This window comes from Pithys albifrons, chromosome 2 (assembly GCF_047495875.1).
Source record: "Pithys albifrons albifrons isolate INPA30051 chromosome 2, PitAlb_v1, whole genome shotgun sequence".
Classification (NCBI taxonomy): Eukaryota; Metazoa; Chordata; class Aves; order Passeriformes; family Thamnophilidae; genus Pithys; species Pithys albifrons.
In genome coordinates this window covers 27672958-27693136 of record NC_092459.1, presented here as the reverse complement: position 1 = coordinate 27693136, position 20179 = coordinate 27672958, and the positions used below count along the sequence as shown (strand labels likewise).

Genomic DNA, 20179 nt, shown 5'->3' with positions numbered 1-20179 from the left:
AAGATGTCTTTTCCATATATACCTTCTGCAGCACAAAGCTTTAACATTAGAACTGATACTGTCAGTTACCTTTGTAGATAAAAAAGGGGAGTTTAACTTTATTGAAAGTCTGTAAACAGTGCTGCAAGTACCTTTTTTAGCTGTGTTTTTGGGTTACAAATGAGACTATCAGGTCTGAAGTCCTGAAATGCTGAGCAGATAGCTAATAGCCTACCTTTTCCTCTAAGAGCCTATTGTAAACCAAATTCTAATGTGTAGCTGTGCAAAAAGGTCAAGCAGAGTAAACTATCAGAGCTCCAGTTCAATGGCTTCTTTTCTAATATATACTTGAAGAAATGTTTGAAGGAAAATGCTTTTCCTCCACACCTTTACTGAAATGTTTTAAAGTGATTTATCAGTTACCATTGTTTCCTTGGGTTTGCAGTTTGTTGAGGCACATGCTGTCTGTTCAGCTTAACTGACACGGTTCCAAAAATTTACTGGTAGTACTTACTCCAAACATAAGAAACCTAATTCCACAGTAAAACAACAAGGCTGTCAGTCAGACTTGCTCAACTTCTGTTTCATGCTTTTCTAACCTAATACTTAGAGGAATTTTTGTTGAAATCCTGGGAAGTTATTGCTTGCAGAGTCAAACTGAAGTCTGTGGGCTCTGTCAGTTCTTTAATAGTTAGCAGTTGAAAAAGTTAATGTGGATTTGAGCTACAGTAATAGTAAATAAGACCTCTTGGTTACATGGGCCTAGAAATGGGTGTTGGTAGTGTGGGGTATGTGACTTATTCAAAAATACAGCTGAAAAATGGACAGTGTCTTGCTTGGGTGCAGTGTGTAAGACTGTAAGGAGGTTTTGAAACCGGTTGTATCACACCTTGTGGAAACAAAGCTAATGTGATCGGGCAGCCTGTAAGGTGACATTTTTAACACACTAGCATTTGTGTTAAATCTATTCTCAGTATGAAATGTAAAGCTGTGCTTGAAGGAGGAAGTGGTATTCATGTGAAAATCTACAAAACTGCTCTTCAACGTTTCTGGAGGTATTTAAAAGACTTGTAGATGTGGCACTTCAGCACATGGTTTAATGGTATACCTGGTGATGTTAGGTTAGTGGTTGGACTTGATGGTCTTAGAGGTTTTTGCCAACCTAAACAGTTCTGTTTTCAGAAGTTGCCTAATGTTCAGATAGCACTGTAATAAATTAATTATGTTAGTTGTGATTGAGTGAGAAAAGAAGCTTCCTGCTGAGATCTTCACCAAGAACTGCCTATCATCCCCAGTAAACAAATGACAACCTTATGGGTAATGTCTGTAAACTGGAGAAACTTCTGACCTTGGCCTTGATCTGTGAGAATCATAGAGTAGCAGAGAGGAAATAGTGGCACTTTCTTCTTTGCTTTGTCTCAAATATCTTTCTTCTTATGTTAGTGGAAAACTTACAGACCTTGCATTGGAAGAATCTGACTGTGCTGTTGATGTAGAAGCTGGCAAAACATTTGGAGTGATTTAGAATTTGAGTAAATGCCAACAAAATTTATGAATGTGAATGGATATCTAAGTCTTGGAATGTAACAGAGTTTAGGCATTCATCTAGTTTCTGTTATCTTTTTACTGCAGAATTATTTATTTATTTATTTAGCTAATCGTGTACTTTCTACCTGACTTTATTTTTAAACTAAGGTGAAGACTACTGGCTGCAAAGAAATTGTGTATGCTTTGCTTCTAAAACTATTTTAAATGCAATATCTAGAAATTCCTGTATTGCACAAAGTTTTAATTTTGATCTGAAGTAGGGAAAGTTAATGTTTTGGGAAGCTATCTGCTTTGACAAAAACCAAAAGCTAGTTTGATAAACCACAGGGTACTCTGCTTAGACAAAGTCTTGGCACATGCTGTTGTTGAAACAATCATGAGACACTCAAGTACCACTGGAACAATGTGGGATATTGGAATTTGCATAGCATGTCTTTTATGTTTTGCTCATAAAAGGAAAATAATTGATTGCCTTAGTAAGAGTGTGCAGAAGGGGTGAAAAAACCCCAAAACAAACCCAAAACCCAGTACTGATACCTTATAGCTATAGCATACAGCAGCCTTATCAGATGAAAATATATGGCAGAAAATTTGAGTATGTATTTTTCCTTTTTATTTTAGGCTTATGGTATGTCAGCTTTACCTCTGAACTTGATTAAGGGAACTACCAGTGCAGCTTATGAACGTTTAGAGAACACTGAAGATATTGAAGAAGTGGAGCAACATTTATTAAGGATTAAATCAAAGGTATGGTCTTCACTGTTCCCACTTTTTTAATGACTTTTTTTTTGCTTGCTTGCTTACTAGCTTATGGTATTGCTGTGGAGAGTTTTTGTTCCAGAAAGAATAGCAAGTCAGAAGTGAATAGCTTGTAGTTTGAGTCTTTTGGAAACACATATGGTGACTTGTGTAGTAGTGATTAGGTACTCTGTGTCAGTTCTGCAGCAGTAGTTATTTCTGTCTAGCTAATAATAGTGTCAACAAGTTTAAACTTTTCCAGTCCTGCTTGAATGGAAGAGATGCTTCGTAGATATTAACCTCCTTTAGTCTGCTGCTAGAAATGGCATCCAATTTGTTGATACTTCCTCAATGTGGTGTAGTTAACACTGGATACTTGCCACATAGAGCTATCGTGAGCTAGATTCATCAAACTATGAATCATCTATATGAGTAAATAAAGCCCCAGGTATTCTTGCTTCTCAGTTAATGTACCTTGCTGTTATAAATAATTTCTTTATGAAAAACATACATATGGAAATGTGATCTGAATCCTAAACATCCCTAGGTTGTAAACACCATGATGGCTTTGCAGCTAATGGAAATTCTGTGCCTAATGTAACCAAGACACTTTTAACAACTTCTGAGTGTAAGCCAAAGTAGGAGGTTAGGATTTCTGCTTTCCATACAAGATGGTAGGGGAACTCTACCATGCTTTTTTTAACCTGTTACAGATAATGGTTTGACCAATGTTTTCACAGCCTTGACTGGGGGGAAGGAATACTGAGTTGCCCCACTTCATCCTCGCAGTCCATCTGTGCTGTTCTGTGCTCTGTGCTAGCAGACCTCAGCGATGCTGAAACAGGTCCAGCAGTCTTCCCTTTGATCTTACCCCTCTACAGTATGTGGGCACCTTCAGTGTTCAAGACTGAAGGTTGAATAATGAAATCGAAAAAGTAGTCTCCCCCAGTTTAAATTGTCTGATTTTGGTTTTGTAAAGAATACAACAATAAAGGCATCCATTACTGAAATCAATATGAGAAAAATGGGAAACCTGTGACAAATGGATCATTAATTACTATAGAAGACCTTGTGGGATTACAAGAATTTGCATGCAACTGGTCTTGTTCTATCTAGCTAACAAACCAGGATTAAAAAAAGAAGGTTATGTCTGTATTTTAATATGACCTTTAGTACAAACTAGTGTTGCTTATTTTATGGATTATGGTGAGGATTCTGGCTCATTCTGTAATTGGAATCTTAGTTCTTCAGTTATATTTGCATGAATTTGTGAAGAAAGTGAGTGTTAGAGTGATGTACAGGGAAAACTAGAGATATGCAAATATAGAATCACAGACAGACTATTCTGAGTTGGAAGGGACCCACAGGATCATCGAGTCCAACTCTTAAGTCAATGGCCCACACAGGGAATTGAACACATGACCTTGGCATTATTAAAACCATGTTTTAACCAACTAAGCTAATCTCAGGGTCGTATATGCTGTTTAATAAAAAATTCTGGTAGGTAGTATGGTCTTCTGCTATTAGTCCATTTGCCATCTTTATTTCTTTAGTCTTAAATAACTGAAGATTGAATCTGCAGATTGGGATCTTGACTACTGTGGAAACATTGTAATGTGCTATACAGGGCTTGGTGAATGCGTTCCTGTTAAAAGTGCATTGGGGTCTCCAGTTTGTGTTACCTACATACCTAGAATGTGGTCTCATCTTAGTCCTGTAACCTTTTTGAGAAATCTATTTAAAATATTTTTTAACCTTGAGAGTCAAGTGTTACACGATCTGCAGGAAGGCTCTTTTAAAATAAGAGAAAAAATTAATTTCAAACTTTTAAAATACGGTTTTAGTACATTTTTTGCTATATAAGGAGCTTTATCTGAGTATCAGTTTGTAATACATAAGCATCAATGTTACAAACAATTTTGCTTTGGCTACCTAATGCCTATTTTGTTGCTTTTGCTTATTAACCTTTGACTGAGATCTAAGAATGTGCTACTCACGTTACAAGAGTGCAATGGTTTTCGCAGTGTGTTTAAAGGCTCATAATTAAAGTATGTTCTTTGAACGTAATTATCAAACAAACTATCTGGTACACTCAACTAATTCTTTGTGGATTGCTGCCTCTTTGAGCTGTGTTTCTTGCTCTTTGCAAGTGCAAGAAACTTAGGTGAGTATTTTAGTTGAACGCTAAAAAGAAACTGGAGATGCCAAACTTGATATATCGCCATAATCATGGAATTTGATGGGAAGAGACCTCTGAAAGTCACCATATTCAACCCTCCACACAAAACAAGAACCCCTTTCAGGTTACATCAGCTTATTCAGATCCTTTCTATGCTCTTAAAGCATTTCTAGCCATGGAGCATGTCCATCCTGTTAAAACTTTTGAATGTCTCGATTGTGAAAAGTGGTTTCTGCCACCTAATGGGAATTCTTCTTTTTGCACCTTATGACTTTTGCACTTCCTCTTGATATGCATAGAAATCATCTATGCATGAATTTTATACTTATAAATTCTTTAGAGTTGTTTTAAGTAGTTAAACTGGCTATCTAGGCTATTTTCTTGGTTTGGTAACTCTTGATCTCTTGCGCTGTTTTTTGGTAACCAGTGCAGAGATGGCCGTCCTCTGTCATCAAGGGATAGACGGACTTTAAAACAACTAGAAGAGAGATTAAGGACACTTCGAAGGAGAGAGAGGCATTTGGAGTCCATTGAGAAAAGTTGGTGGACGAAGTTCTGTGAAGCCATCCGACCTCTAAAGGTAAAGATTTGTCTCAGCTTTTGATACTTAAATTGAAATAACTTTTGGCTTTCTTCTTTCCATATAAATCATAGGTCAAGTTTATCAATTACCATCCAGAATATCAACACCTTTTTTTTTATTTACTGTTTCAGTACATAATGACAGCCCTATAGCAACACTTCTTGAGCTCTTGGAAAACATTTTACTTTGCCTCAGGTATGATTAAGATTGAAAATGAACAAATGCTAGCTCATCTACTATAATGCTACCACCATAGAAAATTGGAATATCTTATTTTTTCATCATATGTGAAAAGGGGGAGAAAGAAGAATTCTATAGTTGTCTTAGGTTAATCTCAATTACGTATATCCAGCAGAAGTCAGAGATACTTTGAGAATATTTGCATATGGAATGAGCATCTTGCCAAGGAACTATTTGGTCAATAGTAAGCTAGCTGCATAGTACTTAATGTTGTTATACTTAACCAATGCAAATGAGATGGTTACTGGGGCAAAGCTTTTATCTTGGTCTCTCTTTGATCTTAGGACTTTAATTTTTAGTAGATACCCTCTTTTTAAAAGCTAGTATTTTATGAACAGTATTGCCATATAAAGTATTTCTTGCCAACTAGAAGTAGGAAGAAATTTTAGTATTTTCAACTGTAGGTTGCTTTTGGGAAAACTGAGAGGAGGGTGTGCTGTAAGCAATTTCCTGTGTCATTGCTACTCTTAATGCTGAGTACCAGTGGAAATGGGCTGAAATTGCAGTTGAACAAAAGCTTTCAGTGTGAAATTCTTAGTGGAGTTTCCTTGCTATGATGCATTGCAAGTGTAAACTTAGCCCTTTCCTTGAAAGGGCAAATATCTGCAACTATTCACTTTAGCAGTTTGGATGCTTCTTTTTGATTAAAAAAAATATTCAATATAGGTTATGTAGTTTCTATAACTTTTCAAATTTGAGAAGTGTATTGGCCATATCTCTTGTCTGCAGGATTTTAACAGTCCATTGTGTCCTTGTAGGATAGTGTACAATACCATCAGTTACAGCTTATCACCTAGAGTAAAGATGGTGTTTAAGTGTATCCTTGTTTTTGTGGTCTGAATGCTTTTGGTTCTCTCAGTAAGTGACAGTCACTGTGAATTGTTGACTCATGAATCAGACTACTGGAGAGTTGCAGCTGGATAATTTTGCCTGACAGATCTTCACTTAGACTAGGGTTGTGCTATGAAGCGTGTTAGAGAACTTGTTTACTTTGACTAGAGCTGTCCTATGAAGGTAATAATGTCTATCACTTAATTGCATCTTACCTCTTGCTGAACTGCTTTACTGTTGCTTTAAGAGCGTTTGGGATGTCTTTGCAAATATTTAACTTGTCAATTGTTCAGTTAGTGGCTTTAATGAAAAGATGAAAATCTTTTCAATATCCATTCTGTTCAATGTACAAGTGCAGAAAGTGTCTTTAAGGCTTTGCTTACTGTTTTACAGCACTTTCACCTTCAGTGCCACATGTATATTACTGTTCAAGAATGTGGCTGCTTCTCAAACTTCAAGAGAAATTCCCTTTCTAGTGAGGCAAGTACTAGGCAGGCAACCCTATCTCTGCTTTGTGTTTGGCATAGTCAGGTTTATGGGAGTTTCAGACTCCTACTGGGACTGACAGAACAGAATAACATGTTCAGGAGTTGCTCTTAATCATCAAGGTCTATTACAGTCTTAATTTAGTGTCTGCATTCAGACTTCTCCAGTCAGATTATCTTTCCATAGTCTCCTCTAATGTTCTTGCTTTAATTGTTTTGTTACTGCTCAGTATCTGTTAGCATGTGATTTGTTGTTAAACAGAACCAAAACTTTTTCTTTGAAGAATAAACTTTATTTGCTATGAAGCATATTAAGTTTTGAGAATGATTATTTTACTCAGAGCTAAATCAAACTCAAATGATGAAGCTGTTAGTTTTTGAGTTTAGCCAAAAGAAACAGATATGGAAGATCCCAAAGAAATGAGTATTGGCCAGCATGAGGTTGTCAGGTAATGCTGAATTAGTCTAATTTCTTTCTACAAAATGTAACATTTCCTGCTTCTCCGTTCTTTACTGTGGTTTCTCATGCTTTTATTTTATACTCTCAGCAGCAAGAGAAATGGATATTACTCCAGGGATAAGTATAAAAAAAATTTAGGGAAAACAAACTGCAGAGCATGTAGCTGTGTCTGTTCACTGTGTGAACAAGACTATAGGGTGTGAAACATGGAATTCTACTCAGTAATAGTAAATTGAGAGTATTGCATTATTATTTTCATAGGGTACTTCACAACAGTTGTGAAAAAACTGAAGAGATGCCTTAGTTGAGTAACGTGGGAAAATCGAGTGCTCTGTTTTGAGGTCTGTGTGAAGAGACCCCCACTTGCTCTTTCCAAGATGCTACTTCATTCCTTTTGTCCTGACTGTGGCACAGAGGGGATGGGGAAGAGGGAGTTGCTATCAGTCCATAATGCTTCTATTCTGTGTCCTCTTCACACTGTTTCTGTTCCAGTGTGGGTCTATTCCATATGCTGTAGTTCCTATCAGAAGCACCTGCTTCTGCCTATGTGATCTCTATAGGCTGCAGCTTCCTTCATTAAATATCCACTTGTTCTAGTGTGGGATTCTCCGTGTGCTGTGTGGTGGTCTGCTCCAGAATGGTCCTCTTAATGGACTGGAGGAGGAATGTGTGCTCTGTTGCTTGGAGCAGCACCTCTTTTGTTGAGATTGTTGTCTGTCTACAGTGCAAATATTAACAATTTGTGGAAGGTACCTTTGAGGCTTTGTGAACAAATACCACCTGTTTATGAATAATTCCTGCTTAGAGTAAATTAAGTCTAAAATTCCATGGTTATCTTAATTAACACTTTGGAATTATCCGTACTTTGAAATTGCTTCACCTGACTGAGATTTGAGAGCAAGGGTAGGAGGCTGAGTTCTCTGAGTAACTCAAACAAGGATGATGCAGGGTTAGTGGAATGTTTAGAAACTTGCAGAGAGGTACCAGGAAAAATGATAAAAGGAGAACATGAATAATGTCAGAAAAGACTCACTGGTTTATGGTTTATTTATGTGCAATAGCAGTGGGAAGATACACTAACCAATTGATAGTTCTAATTTATTTCCAGTATTTCTAAATTATTTCTCCATTATTTGGTCTGCCATAGTAAACTGGAATGTCATTCACTTTCCATTATGACATGCTTACATTTTTACTATTGGGAAATGGTAAAAATTGGCACTATATTGGCTCTTTTGTCTTGTTTTTTTTTTCTTAGCCACATCTTTTAATCCCATGGGTTCATATGGATAACAAACCTTTAAGTAAACCAGTTCCTGTGGTCTTCTGCTTTATCATTACTTGCATGAGCAGAGGCTTTCCACTAAGATGCTCAAGGACCTTATTTCAGATAGCAGTGTAAGTCATACTAGTTATTTTGGGGAGGTTAGGGAATAGCTCATTATTTTTGCAGTATTTGCAGTATGCATAAAAACAGTTGACTCTTTTGTTGTCAGCAGTATGGGTGTTAGCTTGCACAACAGACTGTAGATTAGAAGACTCAAGCAGACAGAGGTGATCAGTGATTTAAGTGCAAGCAGCAGCTCTGAAACCTGTCCTATAGCAAATGATTGAGCACTGATGGGTGTGAGGTTGTGTTTTGTAGTTGATGGATATCAGGAAATGGGCTGGCAATGGAGCAGTTCAAACTGACTGTAGTGGAGGAGGTAACACAGCTCGATCTATGGTTGCAGTGAGGTCCTGCTTTCAAAAGGACTAGGGAATAGGAAATAAGTTTGTTTTGCATTGGAAATTAGACTCCTTTTTTAAAATAATAATGACCTTTCTAAATTACTATGTGTTTGGCTGAAACCCAGACTTTTATTTTTGCGTGCTCCAATACTAAAAGCTTTTCTGCATCAGTTGATAAATAGCCCCATTGTGGGAACAAGAGCTTTTGATTTAGTGCTGTCCTTTTCTCTGAAGTTGAACTTGCAATCATGTTCTCAAGAGCTTGAATTCTGTCTCATTTATGCTGTGACACAAAGCAAAATCACTTTGTAAATGTTCATGGCAAAGTCTATCTAGACTGTTTGAAGATACTCTAACTGGTTTAAAGGTAGTAAATAGCAGTACCCTATTGCCCCAAAAAGATTGTGTATTTGTCTTTTGCTATAGGTGACAAGTAAAAGGCAGCAGTGAGTACAAAGCTCCAACTGTAGTGTTCTTTATAGGCCATTTTAGGCTTTATGTGGTGGGCAAGGAAAAGGCAGTACTTAACTCTTTCCCTTAAGCAAATACAAAATGATACTTAATGGACTGTGTAAGCTGCAAGTTTGACTGTTAGTCTGAGCGTTGGTTACTATGCTAGAAATGAAGTGTTGTTTGGTCTGTAGTCAGTTAAGTATGTGGAAAATCCAGGCAAGAACACAAGAATCCCTTCTGCTTTGGAGTTCTGTAAGTATAGATTGATGTTAACTGTAAATAATTTAGGGCTCAGTAGTCTTAATAGTACTGTGGACATATGGGATGAACTAAAGTAGAGTGAAAACTTTTTTTTTGTATTAGTCTTTTCGATCTTGTGTTTAATGGGACTGGAGTAGAGGCTAAAATGTGGAGGAATGGGGGTTTTTTTAACAATTTATCTGTTTCTAAGTGTTAGACATCACTTCAGAAGACAAGCATATTCCAGAGGGGATATGGATACCAGTCTAGTGGTCATAGCTGGCAGAAGATAATGAAGCAATGCAAGATTCAGATTCTTAACCTCAATTGGTTTTAAACATTTCCTGTACAGCTAATACCTAGTGGGAGTTTGCTGTGGAGGGGTAAAATCTTAGTGCACTTAGTTACTTGGAAATCCGCAAGTTAATGCTTACCTTGATATTACTGTTTAAATCTATACCTAATAAGGCCGACATAATTGGAGTTGTTCTATAATATTGTGTTTGAGTTCACAAATGGAAGTTTATCTTCAGAATTTAATTAACAATAATACTGTTGTAACTTTTACTGTCTTTAATGAGCAGCTGCAACAAAGTTCTTAAGCTTTTCACAATGGCTGTGTGCCAGAGTTTTGGGGCTAATAAAGTAATTTCAACTGTGAAACTCCCTCATGCATGTGGAAGAACAGGCATTGTACCCCTGCATATAGAATTTGGAAAAGTCTGTCTAGGTCTTGGGTCTAGCAATCTGAAACATGGTTTTAGGAGTTCATCTTCCATGACTAGGGTTTCTGAGAAAATGCAGTGAAGCTGTTGGAACTGTAACTGAACGGGTCTGCTATCTAGGCTCACTTCTGTGTGCCATCCCCTAACCTCCCCAAGGAAAAGATTTGGAGGGAGAAAATGTGTCAGACAAGTGCAGAATGGTTTCCTGAACTAGCTTGTAGCCCAGGAAAAACAATAGAAGGTGCTCTGGTTCAGGACAGCTCCGAGAATAAATCCTTGGCTTCAGTGCTATATTTGCTAGGCATAATAAAAACACTTGCCTGTGCTTTAATGAATATCTCACATTGGGGCTTGCTTACTTGAGTTTTTTGTCATCTGCTCCAAATGATTTTGTCACTGTGTGTTGGAGTAGCACTGGAGAAGGGAGCTTTTACTTGGGAAAGGTGAAATATTCCTTGTACGTTGTGCACTAGTTGCCTCCTGTTGGAAAATGAGCACACAGGTGTGGTGCTCAGGGCACCAATCTCTAATTTCCTTAAATAAACCTAAATGCATATATATAGTTTAGGTTTTCCTTGTAATATAGTGAGTACAAATTGTGCATTCTGCTAAATGCTGTCTTCATTTCATGTCATGGCATCTCTCATAGTGACACTTTTGACTTTGGGGTAGGTTTGTGTACTTTGCTAGAGCATATGATACACTTGACATAAACTATGCTTAAAATAGTAAAAGGGTTTTTTTTCCCTTCTCTCAGATATTTACCAAAAAGTTACTGTTTCAAATGTCTTTAAGCTCTGAAATGGTCCGAGCTAATTAGTCCCTTACTGAAACCTTGGCAAGTCTTCACTTCCTGAATCAACTGCAAGCACTTTCAGTTTAATTGCTTTTAATTTTTATTTCTAGATTGTGTGGGGAGTGTTCTTCATCATTGTGGCACTGCTCTTCACTGTCTCTTTGTTCTTGTCAAAGTAAGTACATGGCAGCATTTTCCTTAACCACTTAAAACTACCTGGTTTCTGCTCTATCATCAGAATCAGCATGGTTTGCTTCAAGAGTCAGCCCACTTCTTTTCTACCTTACGTTTCTGTCACTGGTACTGCTTTTCCCATTATAATAGTATATATTGAAACTGAGCAAAATGTGCTGGAACAGATTGAAGGAAGAACATGGATCAGCTGGAGTTGACTATGTGTTGCTGAAAAGTGTTCTGATTCAGCAGAGAGAAATTAAGCATTTACATTAAGGAAGCTTAATCTACAGAAATATTCTGATTGTTTGAATGAATATTAATGCACATAGCTTACAATGTTACTTAGCTGGGTAACAGGTGCTAAAATTCTTGCAGTAAGTGGCATAATCTATTATGTTGTGTATCACATAGTAATTGTTTCATGTCATTGAAAGCAATATAGCCATCTGCAGATCTGGTGGATTTCAACAATGATTGACACTAGCCAGAGGTCTCAAATGTTGATATTTTTCATTTTTCAAACTGGGCAAATATGCTCTATGACCCAAACTAGAAAAAAGCTAAAATCCTGAGGAGATGCAGAAATCAATGTGTCTTTCATGGAACAAGTGCAATGAGTGTGGTAAAACAAAGCATGTGTCTATGTAGATATTAGAAAGCTGTCAGTCTCTGGGCTTTCTTCAGCTTTTTTTTTTTTTTTTTTTTTAGTTTCCCTTTTAAATTAACCTGAAGACAGTGGTCTTGGAGAACTGTAGTACTTACCCAGTTTTTCTGATTATTGCAGTTTGGACAAAGCTCTGCATTCGGCTGGTTTCGACTCAGGATTTATAATCTTAGGAACTAATCTGACCAATCCATTGAATATGCTGCTACCAGTTCTTCAAAGAGTAAGTAAAAAGTTGGTGATACACATTTGTAAGGATGCTCTTTTCTGCTAAACTATCTAAAGGCAAACTTGCCCCCAAGTAATTCATTAAAACCACGTTGTCTAGATGAGTGTTCAGTAAAAGTGAGGCAACTTACTACTTTTTAGTTACAAGTTACTGATACGAAAATCTTGGGTGGATGGAAGCTAGTTTGGGGAAGGAAGATTGTGCTTGAAACTTAACTTTGATGTGATGAGAACATAGTGACAATGGAGAATGAAAGCACTGGTAGTTACTATGCACAGAATAAAGGCAGCTTTGTCCCATGTGCTACCTACATTCTAGTTGTTGGTATACTGAATAGTTTAGCCCTTTTCAGTGAAGTAAATGCACTTTTTCACTTTTAATGTATTTATTGCATCTTGAAAGATACATTCCTTAGTGCAGTTATGTATGTTATGGTAAGGCATTAGTCTCTGAAACCAAGCCAACATATGGAGAAACATCTGTTAACTTCATTAGGGTTGGAAGGCAACACGTCTATGTGCAAGTTAGTTTTTCATGGGTAAACTAAGAAAAAGAAAAACCTTAATGTAAACCAGTGTTTTATTCTCCCCTACTTGAGTTATTCCTGTATTCTTGGGACAGGGGGTCAGCACAATGCATTGCTTCCCTGTGGTTTTTAAAACCACTGAACACCGAAACTTGCAGCTTACTGAGAAGAGTGGTGTTCAGCAGCAGTATTATCTCAAACTGTTATTAATGTAAATATAAAAGTCAAGTTTTTTGTGCAAATGTCAGAAAAATAGTCACAAAGAGAATGCTTGTGTATTCCTAAAATGATTGTTGCCACTGTGGACTTGCCATTCTGAGACTTTCCATTTAAAAGAATTAAGCATTTTTTGGCCTAAAAATATAAAATGCTTTAAAATCAGCACAAGTTTTAAATTAAGAAAAATGCTCAGTTGCCAAACTAATTGTCTAAGTTCTATTAGTAGCCAGCCATGTTAGCTATATTTGGAGCCAGCTATGTAAAACTTAAAAATAGGGCTTTTTACTACATCAGATGCTATAAGTAGAAACTGTTTATTTAGATATAAGTGGGAGAAGAGCTTGTTTTTTTTGCCTTTTTAACTGCTTGTGTTCTTGTTTTAGGTTTTTCCACTTGATTATATTCTTATTACAACTATTGTTATGTACTTTATCTTCACTTCAATGGCAGGGATTCGAAATATGGGTATATGGTTCTTCTGGACAAGGGTAAATATGACTTCAGAGTTTAGTTTCTAATATGCAGGTGTTTTAACAAATATGTGCTATGGAATATATTTAGATATTCCTTTATAAATACACGATGTTGCCAATAGTATTGTCTACATGTCTAATGAGTGTTAGAAGCCTATTGTGCAATTTGCACTTCTTTTGGAAGGTGTTTCATATTGCTGTTATCAGACCCAAACTGATTGTTTTAGTTTGAACAATACAGTCAGATGCTTTTTCAAGTGTTTAATCAATGTCTCTTTGACTTCTGACTTTTCTAAGTTAAAGCCATATGATTCTGATATACTGGAAGTATTAGGCGATTTTATTGTCAGAATCTGAAATGTGCATGCAGTCAGGAGTGCTTGATTTCTCATCTATGTGACAAGAAAATTTGGCTTCATAGCAAATAAAACAGTACAGTGGTGATATGGCATATCTAAATATCATGCAAATAATACGTTCGGAAAAAAATAACTATTTGAAAAAGCAGCTTTGTGTCCAATAGCATGACAGTCATGCCTATGATACTTGGTTAAATATTTCCCATCAGTCTTTGCAATGAGTTATGGATTAGCTGTTGGTTTCGGTCTGCTGCCAGCTGCGTTACCTGAATATGGTACTCAGGCTGAGCCGTTGGGGATTACAGGATCCTGTGGTATCTACAGGGTAACAGTAGGCAGTTAAATGCCTCCCTGACATCCGATCCCGTCAGATCTCGGAAGCTAAGCAGAGTCAGCCCCAGATTAGTACTTGGATGGGAGACCTCCTGGGAAATGCTGGGTGCTGTAGGTTCTAGTCCTGAGGACTTCAATGTCACTGTCCAAGCTTGCTTGTCCGTGGCAGATGAACCCTCAGGACTTAAAGGGTGGGGCCAGTTCTGCGCGCACTGTGCCTCACCTAAAAAATCCACTGCGCAGGCTGGAAGGGCACACCCACGTGGGGAGAGCCCTTCCCAAATCTTCGTTCGCGAAGCCGAGCCACACACACACACACAGGGTAACAACAAGGGATTGTATTGCTCCCTGCAATGTTAAATGGACAAGATGCCACCATATGGCATGTTCGAAGTTTCCTCAAAGCCTGTGAATGTGCTCTCATAACTCCTTGCTCTGTTTCTAAATTGGATTGGGGGTGTAGTGATAGATGACACCCCACCTTGATCAAAGGACACAACATTCTATGACAAACCAAGGCACAGTTTGTTATAGGTGATACGGAACACCATTTTAATCTTCCTACTAACTGCTGGTGTGTAAATGTTTTAGGTCATTAATATAACCAGTATTTAATTTGTTTAAACAGCTGTGCTTTGAAATTTAGGTAAATACCTCTGAAAACCTTCTTAGGGTCACTGGAATTAAGTTGCCAGAGGATCCTTTTAGCAACCTCCCACTTGCAGCAGTAGAATTAAAACTGTTAATTGAATTAAAGAGGATTTTAAATGTCTTCAGAAAAAAAAAATCATTGTGTTAATATTAATGTTTTCTCGTTTTAGCTTTATAAAATCAGACGAGGAAAAACTCGACCTCAAGCACTCTTATTTCTGTGTATGATACTTCTGTTGATAGTTCTCCATACAAGTTACATGATTTACAGTCTTGCTCCACAGTATGTAATGTATGGAAGCCAGAAATACTTGGTACAGGTGAGATACTTTATTTGTTTGTTTTGTGTTTAAATTTTCTGCTTCCAAAATTCTCAGTTTTTGAAGACACCTTTTTAAAGTACTGGTAGGTCTGTTGGTAATACACAAGCCAGAAACTAATTGTACCATGTATTGCACAGCTTTATTTCTAGGTCATATTCAGACTGTGAAACTGAGTTTTGCTTTACTCTGTCTGGTAAGACAGTTGGTAGCTTCCACTAGATTTTGTTACTGGTGTGTTTAGGTTGCTGAGTGACTGCAGTGAGGATTATTTTTAATGTACAAAGCTGGCTACAGAATGAAATCAATGCCATTCCTCAAATGGTAGTTTTTATGTACATATTTGTGAGGAATGACAAAGGTAACTTGTTACAGTAGAAAATAAGCGGAATGGACCTAAGTATGTGCTGATTAATCACACTTCAGGCACTTTGGACTGTACAGGTTCGTGAAACTCCATGCAGTTCTTGCTCTCTCAAGTCTACAGAATCAAGCAGTTAAAATTTAATCTCTGCTTTTGTTATTGCTCTTTTGTGTGCTTCAAGGTTTTGGTTTGTCTTTCATCTTCTGTACCTGAAGACTTTAATTATGGTATTTGTTAACACTCTGGTTCTGAAAGCCCAACTTTCACTGGGTATTTACAGTTTAATTTCAGGCTTCAAGAGATTTTGCTCACATGAACTCTTGTAAAGCCATTGGTTCTTTCATACCTTGAGTTCACATCCAGAGAATAACCACACATTTTTCTGTAAGAGATTTCTTTTAATTTGGTGAGAAAATAGGTGTTTTGGTAAAAAGGGTTTTACAGAGATAGCATACAACTTCACAAAAGCATTACAGCACCTTACCAGGACTAACAAGCATTGCTATAGTAAGGAATTTTTGTTACACCCAGCAAACACAAACTTCATATGCAACTTAAAGTGAGGTACCTGTAACTTACAGAAAACAAGTGTTTAAGTTACCCAGAAGAGGAAGAAAAGGGAAGAGAGATTAAGAGAAGAAAGAATAGAGAAAGAGAGGAGAGCAACAAAGGAGAGCAACAACAGTTACCACTCATAAGGTCACTTGTCGCCAGCTTTGAAGAGAACAGGCCAGGGCCCACTATGGAGACCTGGTGCTGCCTCCTTATCCACTTTGGCCACTGTGGTCACTTCTCCCAGGCCGGACCTCTGACTCGCTGACCACTCACTGTCCCCTTGGCCAAAGTGAGGGGTGTCACAGCTAATTAGAGGCTCCAGGGGGTGTATTATGGGCAGGTTAACCAGGCAGGCCTTCCTTGACTGCCAGCCCAGCCATGCAGGTCATGTGGCTGCAGCCTGTCTGCTCTTGGCAGCCTGTCATGGACTGCAGGCCCAGCCCATCCGTGACAGACAGACACACACACGCTCCTCCACAAGGTGACTCAATAATCACTGATCTGGTGTGTAACAGTATTTCATCTTAATGTGAGGGGCAGACTGCATATTTATGGGAAGTTCAAAGTTAGATAGCATAAGAATCTTGAAAGGTTCCATGGACAGCTGTCTACTAAAAGAATGGTATCCTACAGAGATAGACTTTGTTAGATCTGGTCTTGCAAATGCAGACAACTGACCAGGTCATGAACTGGCTGTTTATTCAGTGAAGTCAAGATCTCCTGCTGTGCTGTTTGGCATTTAAGTTTCACAGACAAAATAGTTGAGCCAGAGTGGTTAAAGGAAGGGATTTAAATGAGACTGAAGTAACTGTATGCTGCTTTGAGCATTTGGAATACTTCTGTTAGTTTTCTAGAAGGAGAACACACTGCTTAAAAAAAACCAAAAAAACAAAAACCCCAAAAACCCACAAACACAAAAACCCAAACCCACCCACTGACCTCTGAACTCCTTCAGCTGCAACTGTTTAGTAAATTCTGTTATTTATCCCTATCAACTCTTTCAGTTTAAACAATGGATACCGAATATTTGGTGCTGAAGAATTGCAAGGACAAATTGAAATCAGAGTAGTGTTCAATGTGCTAGAGCCAAGGAACCTGATAAATATGTTGAGTTGATGTGGTGGAATTGTCACTGCAGAAGGTGGAGGATTCCATAAATATGACTTTGCTGCTATCTTTACATCTGCATTGTCTGATAATGGGCAATTACCAAACTAGTCTTTAAGCCTTGCAGTGACCTGAGAAAGGAATCCTTTCTCATAAAGCCAGCAGGTAACATGGAAGATTGAAGAGAAAAAACAAATAAAAAGAGCTGTAACTAGCAGTTTGTTTTGCTTTATGAATCAAATAAAATGTGTCTTTTGAGGGAGGCAGGACTGAGACTAAACGGGCACTTGGATGCTACCTGTTTATGACAAGTAATATCTTAAGATAAATATATATTTCACAACAAAACAAGTAGTATCTTAAATATATATTTCATAACAAAAAAGGGTCAGGAGCATAGAGTATAGCAGTAAGAGAGCTATTGTGTCATTCTTCCAGCTATTGACATACAATCCTGGTCAGCAGTGGAAGAAGGATTAGCTTGAATGGTTGAGTAGAGCTCTAACGTTTCATTTGAAAGATTAAAAATTTTATTGTCTAGATAGCTATCCTAAGTCATTACATTCTTATGTCTCATTTCAAAGAGCCATGTTTAAAGTGCACAATACAATTTGAGTAGAAACTGGATTTATTTTTTAAAATAACGTTGAGTCATAGAGTATGCTGGTAAATTACATCTGGGCTTCTCTGGCATACCAAGTTATCTACTTGTTGGGTTTACAGACAACTCTTTGAGAAGAGTTTTTTAGAATGTACCAGGCACACTTTCTGTCTGACTACCCCAACAACTGGATATCAAATTTTTATATTTTGAAACAAGGAGAGATGGTATCTGAGAATAGAGAGGAGCAGCAGATTTTTCTGTAGATGTTAGCAGTGAAGAGGTTCTTAGGAGTTACAGATTGGTGGTTCTGGATTTAGGAGTGTTCAGGAACATATACAGGAGCTGGGCAAGTGAACTATACGTGGCATGGTCCCTGATGATGAGAGCTGTATGCACCGGTTCACTTGGACAGTCTAGATTTTCACTGTGCTCACACACCAGTCAATTTTGTCATTTAACACCACTGGTAATCAACTGTGTGTAAAAACCAGCCAATAAATGAGCATTATTCCATGTGAGCTTAGTGGATGGGTAGGCTTATAAACATGTTTATGGCAATCTGGTGGCTCACTGAAAGGCAGTGTGTTTACAGAGCACTTCTTCCTTTACTTTCCTCGTCAATAATCCCCCATCTAGTAACCTGTCAAACTAATTTGTAAGGAGAATCAGAGGCATTAGGTTAAATTCCTGTTTAAATCTTGAACTTGGAGACTGTTACTCTTGACAAGAACTTTTAATTTGGAAGTGCTGGCGTTTTTTCTTTCTACATGGATCCATTTAAAAAAGTGGAGCTTCTGCAAGGCAATTTACATGACTAGACCTGGGCTACTAGCTTTATTAACTTTCTAACCTCTGCTGTGTTCAAAGCATGTGACCCCGATTCATCACAAGTGTCATCAGCTATGCTGTCCGTGGGAAACTTGTTTTTACACTGTCCTTACCAACAGAGTCCCTGTGTAGTGCTTTTGGTCAGCTTTCATAGCTCTTCAAGCACCCCAGATAGCTTGGTTTGACCTTTTAAGACAATTTGTAACATCTGGTAATCAGCCAAGAGTCTCTTCATAATCTTTCATAGTTGTATCCACAGCCACGCCACCTTCTCACCTTTCTAGCAAAAACATGACTTTACCCATACTTAACTATAATTGCTTCTTCTGTTCAGTAAGACCAAGGGTTATTTTGCATTTGTTGAAAAGAAAGATCACTGCTTGCTGATCTTGTACGTAGTGAACCTTTAAGACTTGACTGACTGAGACAGGAATTAAAAGGCCAGTACTTGCCATGAGCTGCACTGATACTCTTCCCTTGTTCAAGACCAGAGTAGCAACAGTCACTTTCCTTCCTCAGCCATCACATAAATAATTCCTAGGAGTGAAGCGAAATTGCAGGACTTTGAGTGTCTCCACTGTCAGCAGCAGGAATCCAGAAGTATCCCTTAAATGGCCAAATGTTCAAATAGGTTTTTTCAAGTTCTTGATTCTGAATATAAGCAGGAGCAAACTATGTAGGTGTAGCAGGCTGTAACCTAACCTTTTTTGTGATAACTTGCTATTTTCTTAAGTATCCAAAATGTGTCAGCTTGTAAACCACACACACTGTACTTACTTTTGTCTTATGCTTGTCTTTGATGGATCTGGCTTTCAGCATTGGGCTAGATGAGGTAGCAGAAAACTAGTGTTTTACTCTGGCACTACTTCTGCTAAAAATGTCTTAAATTATAGGGAGTGTTTATGGAGAACAACAGTGATATAAGACCTGGAAAAAAGCATAGATGTTATCAGAGAAAGCCCATAGGTCTGGCTATTGTTGTATTTGGAAAACCCTACTATTAAAATATTAAAGTGAATAAAGAAAGACAGATTTTGAAATAGGCATGTTGCAATTGATTGTTCTGTGGTTTTTACATGCTCTGTATAATTGTACAACAAGGTACAATGCTGTTCTTTGAAAGAAGCACTCTCTGAAAAGTGAGCTGTACTGGTGACAGCCAGCTGGAAGACATCCTGGAGATGGGTCACTTCTAAATGTACAATGAGTAACTAAAATTTTGTCTTCAGTTCTTATCGTATTTTTTCTGTCTTCAAATTGTCCTCATACTTTTGGTTTCACTTACGCTCCTGATTCCTGTGACTAATCATAGTCCTTTTGGATCCATATTTTTTAGGTAGTAGTGGTCTCCACATCTTTGTATTTGCGTGAATCAAAATTAACTGGATGTATAAATTGTTGTTATCCTAAAGGATAGTCATTGGCTGTTTCTCGTGAATGTTCACAGTGAGGGCTGTATTTGCTTAATATTGTTAAACTTTCTTAAGTTGTCAGAGAAACACTTAGTTTTATGTACCAGCTTGTAGTGAATTAAGGAATATTTTCTTCAGCCTGAAGGTGAAAACATGTTTGAACCTTACTGATTTCTTTAGGGGCTTTCTTTTTAGGAAAGCCTAAGTTTGAAAGTGGGTAGGACACCCCTTAAAGTAAATTAATATATGAATATATGAAGAAATCAATGTAGTGCAAAGGATTTACATTGGATTCTGCTAGAATTATTCATATTGTTCAAAAACGTGGTACGTATAGAGTTCATGTAGTTTCTCAAAGGGTCGATTTTCC

The 20179-nt window shown here is 37.6% G+C and overlaps 1 protein-coding gene across 1 annotated transcript in view; it reads left to right on the top strand.

Moving 5' to 3' along the window:
- LMBRD1 (LMBR1 domain containing 1) overlaps window positions 1-20179 on the top strand; it is a 76177-nt gene that overhangs the window by 39560 nt on the left and 16438 nt on the right. Inside the window, exons 8-13 of the mRNA XM_071548522.1 lie at window positions 2149-2274; window positions 4872-5024; window positions 11099-11163; window positions 11950-12052; window positions 13187-13291; window positions 14790-14939. Coding sequence (XP_071404623.1) covers window positions 2149-2274; window positions 4872-5024; window positions 11099-11163; window positions 11950-12052; window positions 13187-13291; window positions 14790-14939 — 702 coding nt within the window. The remainder of the gene's footprint in view (window positions 1-2148; window positions 2275-4871; window positions 5025-11098; window positions 11164-11949; window positions 12053-13186; window positions 13292-14789; window positions 14940-20179) is intronic.